Source organism: Phocoena sinus, chromosome 19 (assembly GCF_008692025.1).
Source record: "Phocoena sinus isolate mPhoSin1 chromosome 19, mPhoSin1.pri, whole genome shotgun sequence".
In the NCBI taxonomy this organism is placed as follows: domain Eukaryota; kingdom Metazoa; phylum Chordata; class Mammalia; order Artiodactyla; family Phocoenidae; genus Phocoena; species Phocoena sinus.
The window spans coordinates 7,494,029-7,506,982 of record NC_045781.1 but is presented as its reverse complement, the minus strand read 5'-3'; the positions used below and the strand labels follow the sequence as shown (position 1 = coordinate 7,506,982).

At 52.2% G+C, this 12,954-nt stretch overlaps 1 protein-coding gene across 1 annotated transcript in view; it reads left to right on the top strand.

The window, feature by feature from the left end:
- The first annotated feature begins 11,418 nt into the window (after positions 1-11,418).
- SULT2B1 (sulfotransferase family 2B member 1) overlaps positions 11,419-12,954 on the top strand; it is a 34,006-nt gene continuing 32,470 nt past the window's right edge. The window contains exon 1 of the mRNA XM_032613608.1: positions 11,419-11,588. Coding sequence (XP_032469499.1) covers positions 11,518-11,588 — 71 coding nt within the window. The 5' untranslated portion in view covers positions 11,419-11,517. The remainder of the gene's footprint in view (positions 11,589-12,954) is intronic.

Here is a 12,954-nt window from a genome sequence, read left to right as displayed (position 1 = left end):
CTTTCTTTTTATTTATTTAGGCTGCTCTGGGTCTCCAGGTTTTAGTTGTGGCGTGTGGAATCTTTTAGCTGTGCCATGCGGGCTTCTTAGTTGCAGCACGCCCGCAGGATCTAGTTACCCGACCAGGGATTGCGAGTGTGGCGTCTTACCCACTGGACCACCAGGGAAGTCCCTTTTTTATTATATATATATATATATATATTCACTAGTTTGTTGTGTTTTTTAGATTTCACATATAAGAGATATCATAAAGTATTTGTCTTTCTCTGTCTGACTTACTTCACTTACCATAATGCCCTCCAAGTCTACCCATGTTGCTGCAAATGGCAAACTTGCATCGTTTTTATGGCTGAGTAGTACTCCATAAACCACATCTTCTTTATCCATTCACCTGTCGATGGACACTTCAGTTGCTTCCATGTCTTAGCTATCATAAATAATACCCTTCTGCCAGCTTTCTGTGCAAGGTCCCAGGATCTCTCAGCTATAGGAGCCTCAGAGCAAGCAGGATCCAGTCAGTGAGGTTTGTCCCTTCAGGATCACCAATTATAGGGAAGGAAAAAAATTTCTTCTACCCTTCTGGGTTCTTTTGGCTGGTCCAATAATTGAATTGAATTAAGATAGATCAACAGGAGAAAAACAAATTTAATTTTGTGTGTATGGGAGCCTCGCATAGACAAGAGAGGCTCAAAGACAGGCAATTGAGGCTTAGACACCATCCTGAGTGAAGGAGAAGCGGGTAGGGGCCTGGGGCTTCAATGGGAAGGAAGAGAATTCACAGAAAGATGGGAGATGTTTGGTTAACAAAAGTTTGCCATGCCATGGAAAGCCAGTGGGACACAGAGGAATTTGAACAAACAGGCCCAAGCTAGTTCCCCCCAGCTTCCATACCTACCCATACTCTGGTCATAGTTCTTTTCCTGGACCAGGCTCCCTATCTGAATTCTTTTAGGCAGTTAAGGGGGAGATGAAAAGGTCTTGTTGGGCCTTAATTATCTTCCGCCTAAAATAATCCATGTGACAAAAAGCAGCACATTATGGGTTGGCCTACCCTGAACCCCATCCCTTACAAACTGTTTTCCGAACTGGCTGGAATATTTTGTACCGCCTCTAGCAGTATAGGAGAGCTTCAATTACTCCACATCCTTGCCAGCTCTTGGTCTTTTAAATCTTAGCCATTCTAGTGGTTATGTAATATTCTACCACCAGTTCCAATTCCAATGTGTGGGTTCCCCCCCCACCTCACCAAGAAATTCTCAGACACTAACTGGGTGTTCTACAATTCAGCTCAGATCTGGCACTGTCTACCTGGTGATAGTGTCAGATGCCACAAGTTAAGGATTCAGTGCTACAAGATCACCCCCCATGCCCACTTCAGACACCAGTTGAAAGCCTAGACTGCCACCTGTGCTTCAACTAGCTGATCAGAGGTTCCAGTGACCCTTCCTTGGGTTCGATTAATTTGCTAGAGCAGCTCACAGAACTCAGAGAAACATTTTACTGACTAGATCACTAGTTTATTATAAAAGAATGTAACTAGGGCTTCCCTGGTGGCGCAGTGGTTGAGTCCGACTGCCGATGCAGGGGACGCGGGTTCGTGCCCCGGTCCGGGAAGATCCCACATGCCGCGGAGCAGCTGGGCCCGTGAGCCATGGCCGCTGAGCCTGCGCGTCCGGAGCCTGTGCTACGCAACGCGAGAGGCCACAACAGTGAGAGGCCCGCGTACCGCAAAAAAAAAAAAAAAAAGAATGTAACTCAGGAAGAGCCACATGGAAGAGATGCCTAAGGCAAGGTATGGGAAAAGGGCATGACGCTGCCAAACTCTCTGTGAGTACATCACTCTTCACAAACCTCCATGTATTCACCAACCCAGAAGTTCTCCAAAGCCCATCCTTTTGGGTTTTTATGGAGGCTTCTTTACATAGGGGTCATTGATTCAACCATTGGTCACTGGTCATTGAACTCAACCTCCAGCCGCTGTCTCCTCCCACAAGGTCAGGGCTTGGATGAAAGTTCCAACCTTTCAATCACATGATTGGTTGCCCTGGCAACCAGCCTCCATCTTTAAGTGCTTTCCAAAAGTCACCTTATTAACATAAACTCTGGTGTGGTAGAAAGAGGTTTATTATGAGCATTAAGACAACTTTATCATTCTTATCACTTAGGAAATTCCAAAAGTTTTAGGAGCTCTGTGCTGGGAACAGGGACAAAGTGCATATTTCTTATTATAAATCACAATATCAAGGTACATGATCATTTTTGGATGCATTTCAGAGTTGCAGAAAAGAGTACACTCACATCTAACCCTTCAACAAGTATATCATTAACTAGGGCTCAGTGTTCACAGTTGTATTTGTCAGAACAGGGTGAAATTTACATAATGTGAAATGCACAAAACTTAACTGGAGTTTCAAGAAAAATCTGACTTGTGCGACTCTTCCCTTTTGCTGTTCCCAATCTGAGGCACTGAAGAGCCTGGCATATTGTCCTGTTTGGGACGTCCCACCTCGCGGATTTATCTCTCTCCTTGTAGATTTCTTTAGCTTGGACCCTCCCACTACCGCCACCAGTTTTGGGGGGAAACTGGAAGTTGTGTCTGGAGTAGGGCTTCTCACCCTTCCCCAGTTGTGACAACCAAAAATATCTCCAGACGTTGCCAAATGTCCTCTGGAGGGGACAAAATTGTCCCCGGTTGAGCACCGCCGGGCTCAACATTTGTGTTGTGAATTCTTCCTAGTTTGTTCCGAGAAGAGCTGTGGGTTCCTGGTGGTGAGGGCGGTGGACAGGATCCCTCCTGCAGGGACCACCAACCAACCAACAGGAGAGACAGACAGTTACACTAGGATTCTGGATCTTCTGACTTAGCCTGGGGAGTGGCTTTTAAAAAGTGTCCAGAGGATTCTGATGGGTAGCCAGGAGGAGAACTGGTGACCCCAAGCTACTATTGATTAAGCGTTGATTGTGGGCCAGGAAATGTGCAAAAACGTTTTTCTCCTCCAGCCCCGTTCACGCCTTAAGGTAACAGCACGGGCTGCCAGATTCGAATCCAAGCTGGACAAGTGATGTTAGCCCTCTGTGTCTCAGTTTCCTCATCTGTAAAATGGGCTTAATAATAGTGCCAGCCGGGGGACTTCCCTGGTGGTCCAGTGGGTAAGACTCTGCACTCCCAATGCAGGGGACCCAGGTTCGATCCCTGGTCAGGTAACTAGATCCCACATGCATGCCACAACTAAGGGTCCACATGCTGCAACGAAGATCCTGCATGCCACAACTAAGACCCCATACAGCCTAAACAAATAAGTAAATAAAGAAATATTGGCTTGGCCAAAACGTTCGTTCGGGTTTTTCTGTAACGTCTTACGGAGAAACCCAAACAAATGTTTTGGCCAACCCAATAAATAAAAGTGCCGGCCACCTAAAGTCATCACATTAAACGAGGATCTGTGTAGATCTCTTGGCTCTACCCCAGGCACTAAGTGCTACATAAGGGTTTGACAGATACATTAAAACTATGATTGTGTATCTTGGTATCACAAAAGGGTGTCCTTGTGCCTTGGCAAGGCGTGTCGGTTTCCCTGAGCTGGGAGAGAACCTGCCACATCACAGGGGACCCAGCTCCCTCCATCTCTCCATTCTGCTTGAGAGGCACTGTCCCACCTCCGAAGCTTTGCCCTTGCTGTCCTCTTTGTCGTTTCTTCCCTTTTCTCTTCTAAGTGCTTGCTCAGATGTCACCATCTGGGTTTAAAATTGCAATTCAACTCAATTCCCAACCCACGGTCTCCTAGTCCCCCCCACCCCCGCTTTCGTTTCTTCCATAGCACTCTACTGACATGTTTATTGGACAGCTCTCCTTGCAGGGCAAACACATACCGACTGTTCGGTAATATAATAATATTTTTTAAAATTTCATTTGAGAAAGGGAGATGTGTCTTTTTCTAATTGACACAAATAGACATTAGATGCAGGGGACACAGGTTCGAGCCCTGGTCTGGGCAAATCCCACATGCCGCAGAGCAACTAAGCCCGTGTGCCACAGCTACTGAGCCTGTGCTCTAGATCCCGTGAGCCACAACTACTGAGCCCGCGCGCCACAACTATTGAAGCCGGCACGCCTCGAGCCCCTGCTCCGCAACAAGAGAAGCCATCGCAATGAGAAGCCCGCGCACTGCAACAAAGAGTAGCCCTGTCCCTGGTGGCGCAGTGGTTGGGAGTCCGCCTGCCGATGCAGGGGACGCGGGTTCGTGTCCCGATCCGGGAGGATCCCGCGTGCCGCGGAGCGGCTGGGCCCGTGGGCCATGGCCGCTGAGCCTGCGCGTCCGGAGCCTGTGCTGCGCAACGGGAGAGGCCACAACAGTGAGAGGCCCGCATAACGCAAAAAAAAAAAAAAAAAAAAAAAAAAAAGAGTAGCCCTGCTCACCACAACTAGAGAAAGCTCCCACGCAGCAACGAAGACCCAACACAGCCAAAAATAAATAAATGTATTTTAAAAAATGGGTCTTCCTAAGCTAAAATCAAGTTTGTTTTTTTCTGGAGGTCCTAGAGGAGAATACGTTCCTTTGCCTTTTCCAAATTCCAGAGGCCGCCTGCATTGCTTGGCTTGTGGCCCCTTCCTCCATCTCCAAAGCCAGAAGCATAGTGACTTCATTCTTTCTCTAACTCTGACCCTCCTGCCTCCCTCTGTCACTTGTAAAGACCCTGGTGATTACACTGGGCCCACCCAAATTACCCAGGGCCGTCTCCCCATCTCAAGACCCTTAACTTGATCACACCTGCAAAGTGCCTTTTGCTGTCTGAGGTCACATATTTTGGGTTTTGTTTTGTTTTGTTTTGGCCATGCTGGGTGGCTTGGGCTTGTGGGATCTTAGTTCCCTGACCAGGGATGGAACCCAGGCCCCCGGCAGTGAAACCGCCGAGTCCTAACCACGGGACCACCAGGGAATTCCCGACATATTCTGGGATTGGGAGGTAGGGTCACTGTTCCGTTTTTGTTCCCACTGTATCCGCAGTGCCTGGAACAGCACGTGGCACAGAATAGGCCCTCCGTAGGAACTGCTGAATGAATGAATGGGACAGAAAGAGCAGGAAGGGCAGGATGGATGTTTGGTGGAGTGGGTTTTGTGGGGACTGAGGGTCAAGGAGGAAGTGCCAACCTCAGAAGGGAGTAGGGGCAGTGCCTGTTGCCCAGGGCAGGATGAGGGAAAGAGCAGGGATAAGCTGGACAAGCAGGGCAGGCAGGGCAGGAAGGAGGCGGAGAAATGAAACAGCCATTGGGGCGTCCTGTTCTCCAGGACGTGAGCCTGCCTTCCATCCACCTACTCACCATCCTCTCCCTGGAGCTGGGCCCAGGCCTCCCTGGGGCCATCTTAGGGAAGGGAGAGAATGTGGGGAGTGGGTCACGGGGATGCCCAACTGGCACAGCTGGTTTGGCCGGTCCTGGCATCTCAACAGAAGAGAGCCCTGGGGACAGGGGAGGATGCTGCTAGGTGCGTCCACCAAAAGTCGCGGGGGAGGGGCCGCTCCTTCGTTCTTGGATCCATCCCTGTGGACCCCAGACTCCCATACCTAACACCCCCACCCCGGGAGGCTCACTTGGCACTGTCCGTCCCAGCCTCAGGAACCAGGAACCTAACCTCTCCATCCCTAACCTCCTCCTTCCCCAGACCCAGGAGTCCAGACCCCCGGCCCCTCCCCGCTCAGACCCAGGATCCAGACCCCCGGCCCCTCCCCCCTTAGACCCAGGATCCAGACCCCCGGCCCCTCCCCCCTCAGACCCAGGAGTCCAGACCCCAGCCCGAGCATCCCTCCCCAGTCTCTGTCCACCTCCAGGACCCCAGAGTCAGGGTCCCCAACCGTCCACTCCCCGGAGGAGCCGAGGTGTGGCTCCGCCCCCGCCAGTCCGGGCTCCAGGAGCAGGGTGGGCGGGGCGCCTGCGTGCGTGCGTGGGGTGGAGCTGGGTCTACGGTATCTGCCCTGGGGCAGGCTCCTCCATGGGGATGGAGTAATCGGGGTGCGGAGCAGAGAAGGAGGTTTCTGCAACGCTGCACTCCCCGAGATGGACCCACTGATTAGCGGGCTGGGGGGAGGGAGCCGTGCCGGCTTGAGGTGTCAGCTGCCCTCTTCCCACCCCACCCAGCGTGATTCTTCGTTTCCTTCTCAGAGAGGCCCTTGGTAGCCCTGGGGACAAGGGCACCCCTCGCCATCCATGACCCACCCCTTCCCCAGGTCCAGATGTCTAGGTGTCCCAGTTTCCTCTCCGTCTGGGTCACAGGAATCCCAGCCCCCATCCCTTCCTCCTCCAGGACCCAGGAGTCCAGGTCCTCAGCCCCTGTACTGTCCTCCTTCCTCATCCCATTCAAAGTCCTTGTTCCCAGCTCCAGGATTTGGGAGCCCTACCTCCAGCCTCTGCCCGCTGGGGAACCCAGCCTATAAGCGCCCTCGCTGGCTTTTCAAGGAAAGGTCGGGCTCTGGAGGTGACAATGGCCCCGACTCTGAGGAAACATGACCTCGTGACCCAGTGACCTTGCTTTGCCCATGTCTGAGCTCCAGGAGCAAAACGACACATCTTGGGGCTTCCTGGAGCCCAAGTGGGGAGCCTGGGGGGGAGGCCAGGGAATTGGTATGGGGGGCCCAGGACTGGGGTGGTGGTGGCACACTTGAGAGCTCCCCATCTCTGCCCTCGGCCCTCAGCCCCAGCGGGGGGAGACCAGTTTCTGCTACCCTTTCACATTCAGTCCCTGAGGCTGCGGCAGAAGGGGGCACTACGCGTTCAGTGACACATGCGGATGACTTGTTCATCTTCCTGGGGGCTCCCAGGAGCGGAGGGCATGTCCTGACCAGCCCAGCCCTACCTGGCGTTGCTCCCTGCGCCCTTAAGCCCCCAGGGATGGGTGTGAGTTCCCACCCATGGACCCAGGAATGCGCCCTATCCCCGGATGTCCCCTCTTTGGACTAGAAGGAATACCTCCCATCTGTCTGCCCAGCCTCTATGCCTTTGCCACACCGGGCTCTCCATCTGGATGCTTTCTTCACTCAGGTCACTCACCTGGTGTGTTCCCCTACTGGGGCAGCCTTGCCCCTGGGAAACCATCTTCTTCCTCCCCAAGAGACCCGTATCTACAGGCAGGTTACCAAGCAGACAATGTCTCCCAGGCCAGCAGAATCAATTCAACTATTAACGCTAGCCACGTGTGTCATTTTAAACTTTCTAGTAACCTCATTTTAAAAACAAAAGTGAGATTAATTTTAGATATGTGTTTCATTCGATCCAATATATCCAAAATATCATCATTTCAACGTCATCAATAGAGAAATTACCTGTGAGATATCTTACATGCTTCTTCTCAATTCCGATGCTCCATTTCCCAGGGTTAAGTGAAATACAGTCTTCCCAAAGCATTCATGTTGTATTTAAGAGGAATTGCATTGCTTCTGTTTTTAAAGTTAAATTTAAATTGATTAAAATGAAATGAAATTAGCAATGTTCATTTCCTCGGTTACAGGTATCACATTTCTAGCGCTCAGTGGCACGTGTGGCCAGTGGCTTCTGTGTTGGACAGCGCAGCTCTATAAGCTGTTTCTACATACCTGTCTCATTTGTGGACGCAGTGCCAGGTCCTGATCTAGAGGAGGCTTCCCCAGATATTAGTCAGAGGGATGGATGGATGGATGTTTGGAGGACAGATAGACAAATGGATGCTGAATGGAGGGAGAGATGGATGGAAGGAAGGACAGCTGGATGAATGGATAGATGGATGGATGATGAATGGGTAGAGGGTGGATGGTCGGATGGATGGATGGGTGGATGGACAGTTGGATGGATGGATGGGTGGATGAGTGGATTGATAGGTGGACAGTTGGATAGATGGATGGATAGATAGACAGAGGAATGGGTGATTATACAATCCCTGCTCCTTCCAGAACCTACCCACCCCCGTGGCGGCTGGCACTGGGTTTCCCACTCTCTCCTTCCCAACCCTTCCAATTCTCTTCCCTGTCCCCAGATGCCTAGGTTCCCCCCGACAGATCCATTTCTGTGGGGTCAGTGGTCTCCATTACCGTCCCTCCTTTCCTGTCTCTGGGTAAGATGCTACTCTGGTACCTTCTTGTTCCTCTTGCCACCTCCTTAGGAGTCTGGGCCCCTCTCCATCTATAATCAGGTTTTTCATCTCCCCATCCCCACGCCCACGTTCTGAAAAGACTCAGCCAACTCCTCCATCACCACTGCAACCTGTCACTCATTCCCCATCACCTGTGACGATTCACGCATCCCGTCAGCAGTGTTTATGGAACATCTGCCACATTCCAGGAGCTCTGCCAGGCACTTCCCTTGGGATACAATGGGAGACAAACAGATAACAAGCCCTTTCTTCATGGGGTTGGCAGTCTGATGAGGAGACAGTCAACAAGACCAAAGATGAAAACATTGAGAATGTCAGACGGTGATGTGCGCTACTGGAAAAAACAAAACAGGAAAGGTGGGAGGAGAGGTTGGTGGGCAAGCTCAGAGGAGGTGAGACAGGGCAGACTTGGATAAAGGGAGACAGTGAAGCTTGCAGGTGTCTGGGGAACAGCATGTCAGACAGGGGAGCAGCAAGTGCAAAGGCCCTGGGGCGGGAGCATTGTGTATCTGGGCCCCCTTATTTTCTGGTCCCTTGCCCACTCTGGCACAGCCTCCAGGCCTGCCTTCTCCCTTAAACATCTTCCTTGAAATTCTCATTGGGTCTCCCTGGATCTCCTTGTTCCCCAGGGCTACGCCCCCAAGTTCCCCCCGCCCAGTCTCCCTCAAGGATCTAGGCATTCTGTTCCCCCTAGACTCTCCCTCTCCTCTGGAACTTGAGACTTCTGGCTGGCACACATGCTCTTCCCCTCTGGTTCTGTGGGGCCCCTGGGGACGGGGTTCAGGAGAGGTTCCCACAGGAGGAACAGGGCAAGGTTGTCACCGCCTCAGAGCTAGGAACAAAGGATCACTGAAGGCAGAACAAAGGTCAGGCAGTCCAGGAGGGAAGGCCAGGCAGGATGTCTCGCTCAACCTCCCACAACCCCAACGTGGGAAACCCACTCAGCCCCAGACAGAGAGAGCTGGCACTCTTGATTTTCTCCCTCCCTGTGAGGGAGCCCTTTTCACAGATGGGAACATCAAGGCTAATACTGAAAGTGGCTGAGGCACGGGAACTCCCTGGCGGTACAGCGGTTAGGACTCTGCGCTTTCACTGCCAAGGGCACGGGTTCCGTACCTGGTGGAGAACTAAGATCGCACAAGTCATGCAGTGTGGCCTGCCCCCAACCCCGCCAAAAAAAAGTGGCCAAGGCAGAATTCGAGCTCAGTTGTGGTGGTGTGAGGTAGGGGGAGGCTCCTCATATCACAACATCCTAGAGATGGGCCTTTGGGCAGATAAACTGAGGGGGTGTGACGCCCCAGGACATTTGTCTTCTGCCTGTTTTCAGAGTGAGGGTGGGCAATGCTCTGTGACCTTGGGAAAGTCATTCTACGTCTCTGAGCCCCCTTCTGCATCGATTACATGAGTCTGACATGTCCCACCCCCCTCACCTACACAGCATGGCAAACTGTTAATTGGTCAGTAAATAAGAGTTGTTTTTTTTTTGTTTTTAAACAAACTTTTAATTTTAGAGTAGTTTTGTTTGTTTGTTTGTTTTTGTTTAAGCCCATTTATATGAAGATCAAAAGCCGGCAAAACTAATTTGTGGTTATAAAGATCAGGATAGTATCAGCTTTGGGGAAATATTGATTAGAAGGGCAGAGCCTCCTAAATAGAAGTGGTTTTTTTAAATTTAATTTTATTTATTGTTTATACAGCAGGTTCTTATTAGTTATCTACTTTATACATATTAGTGTATACATGTCAATCCCAATCTCCCAATTCATCCCACCACCACCACCCCCCGCCACTTCCCCTCCCTTTTGGTGTCCATACGTTTGTTCTCTACATCTGTGTCTCTACTAAATAGAGGTTTAAATGATGATATTTTTGTATTTATTTATCCAACTGAAATTTCTCTGGCACATAGTAGAAAGATGAGAAGTTTCTAGAAAGAGTCTGTCAAAACGTTGTTTATCTCTGTGGGTAGAAGGCGGGTCCCAGGGATGATTATTTTCTTTCTGGACTTATTGGCTCAGATAATTTTTGTTTTTTTAAACGAGGTACACACATTCTTTGTCCTATAAAAAGCAGTCATGGTTGAGAGTGGTTGAGAGTCCGCCTGCCGATGCAGGGGACACGGGTTCGTGCCCCGGTCCGGGAAGATCCCACGTGCCGCGGAGCAGCTGGGCCCGTGAGCCATGGCCGCTGAGCCTGCGCGTCCGGAGCCTGTGCTCCGCAACGGGAGAGGCCACAGCAGTGAGAGGCCCGCGTACCGCAAAAAAAAAAAAAAAAAAAAGCTGTAATTTCTGGTGAGATTAGGTTTGGGGACCAGATGCCAAGTGTCTGAAGGGTCAGGAGACCAGCAGGTGGAGAGGAGCTGGGTTTGGGTGGGGGACAGAGCAGAAGGGGACGTGGGCTTTGCGGAGCCTCCTGTGTGTCAGATTCTCCGCAAAGCATCTGAGAAACGTCTCATCCGGTTCTCACAACAGCCCGATGACGTGGGTACCATTTACGGGAGGAACTGAGGCCCGGGGGCTGATGGGACTAGTTTCAGGTCGCACAGCTGGGAGGTGCTGGAGCTGGGACTCAGACCAGGCGCTGTGAGTTTCAAAGTCCCACACCAACCAGCTCTGGCCCTTATCTGTTGCATCTCTGTATCTCTGTGTCTCTCAATGTCTCTCACTATCTCTGACCCTCAGTGTTTCTCGCATTCCCTCAGCTTCTCCCTGTCTCTGTCGCTCTGCATGTTTCTCTGTCTCTTCCTCGTTCTCTCTGTGTCTCTTGCTGTCTCTGACCCTTTCTCAGTGGGCCCCTCTCTCCTGTTTGTGCCCCTGTGATCCCGGCTGCGTCTGTCCCCGTCTTTCAATCTGTTTTGACGTGTGCCCCTTGCAAGTGTCAGCCCGCCAGGGCAGTTTCTGTCGGTCTGGTTCCCAGCAGGGTTCCAACCCTTAGAACAGCGCCTGGCAGACAGGAGGCGCTCAATCAGTATTTCTTGAATGGATAAAGGCATGAATGAATGAATGAAGTCTCTGAGATGAGACTAGCTCCTTGATCAGATGAGCAAACTGAGGCTCCAGACGGGCACAGACATGCCCACAGCCACCAGCATGGAATGTTCCAGTGTGGGATTGTCTCTGACCCCCTGGACTCTGTCCCCAGCCACTGGCAAGATGCCCAGGAGGTGCCCATCACCCCTCCTCTACACCCTCAGAGAAGGGTGGCTCCCTCCTGGCCTCTCCCCACTGTCGGAGGCGTGGGTAGCAGCTGGGAGAACCGGCTGGATGCTGCCCCTCCCCTTGGGCGTGGAGGTAGGCACCTGGCGGGCTCCCTGCGTGGTAGACGCCACCGCCACACACACCTGCTCCCTGTGCCATCTGCTCCCAGCGCGTCCTCCTCTCCCCACCCTCGCTCTCCTGCCATGGATGAGCCTGCCGAGCCCGGGAACCAGGCTGCGTGGGACCCCTATGAGAAAAACATCTCAGAGATCAGGTGAGGCCCAGACCTGGGCACGTGCCGGCAGCGCCCCTGGAGGAGGTGGCCTGGGGGAAGAACCAGGGGCCTCTGCAAAGGTGGCCCCCGGCCTCCTGGAGCCTCAGAACTGGCTGGGCTGGGCTGGCTCGTCCACCCTGGAGTGCAGATCCTTCCTGCGAAGGGATTCGAGGACCCGGGCTGTGTTGAGTCACCAGTTGGGATTCTTGGGGTGTCTTGTCCGTCTCAGGGCCTTAGTCTCTCTGTCTGTCAAAGGGGTCCGGAAGCAGTTTGTCTGCCTGAGGTAGGACTGGATGAGAGCAGGGTCTTGGTGCATGGTAGTTGCCCGGGAAACAGGAGGGCCTTTTGTACCCGCTTTCCTCCCAGACACGACCAAAAGCCCTTCAGATGGGGGTGCTTGCCCTCAAGGGGCTTCTGTTCTGTTTGGGGGGAGGAGGATGGGAGAGCAGAGGTGGACTGGGTTTGGGATACAGCTGAGTCTCAGAGTCAGAGTCTGTGGCCCTGGAGGACTTGGGGACCCCAAGGATGGGTCCCCAAGACAGAGCTTTCCCCACCTCAGAAGTGTGACTCCTTTGTTCCTAGGAATGAGTCAGACACTTTTATAGTACCCACTTTCCAGATGGGGAAACTGAGGCTGAGAGGGAAAGTGATGGGACCATGATTACACAGCCAGAAGCAAATCTGAACCCTGTCCACCTGACCCCAAAGTCTGTGTTTTCCCCTCTCTCCAACAGCCTCAGTGATACCCCCTCCCCACGGCTCCATTTCTCAGAGGGGAAAGTGGAGGCTCAGAGAGGGCAGGCAGCCTGCCCAAGATCACACAGTGAGCTGTTTAGATGATCCCAACCCTCCATATCTTGCATTCTGCCAGGCAAGTCTCTCCCGGCCTCCCGAGCTCCTCCAACCACCCCTGACTGTACTGTTTCAGGCTCGCCACTCCCCTCCCTCACCCTCATGCCCCAGACTCCAGAGACGAGCAGTTAAATTCTGAGTGTTGTGTGACATAGACAAGCCTCCTAGGTCTCTGGGCCTCTCAGGATGAGAGTGGCTACCAGGCTGGTCCCAGCTCTGTTTGAAGAAACTCCCAGCATTCTCTCTTCAGCATTCTTTTCTTTGGGCCTCTGGGTTCTGCCATTTCTCCCTCCTGAGATAAACTGGTTCCCTTCCTGGGTTCCCACATCTAGGAAGCCTTTTCTTCCCGCCAGGCCCTGGGAACCTCCCTCTTCTTTGTTCCCGCACAGCCAATTGGCCATAAAATCCCCAGCCCTTGCTCAGTGTGTGACCTTGATTCAGTCATTTGGCCTCTCGCAGCCTCAGTTTCCTCATCTGAAAAATGGGAGTAAATAACCCTAGCCTATAAGACACT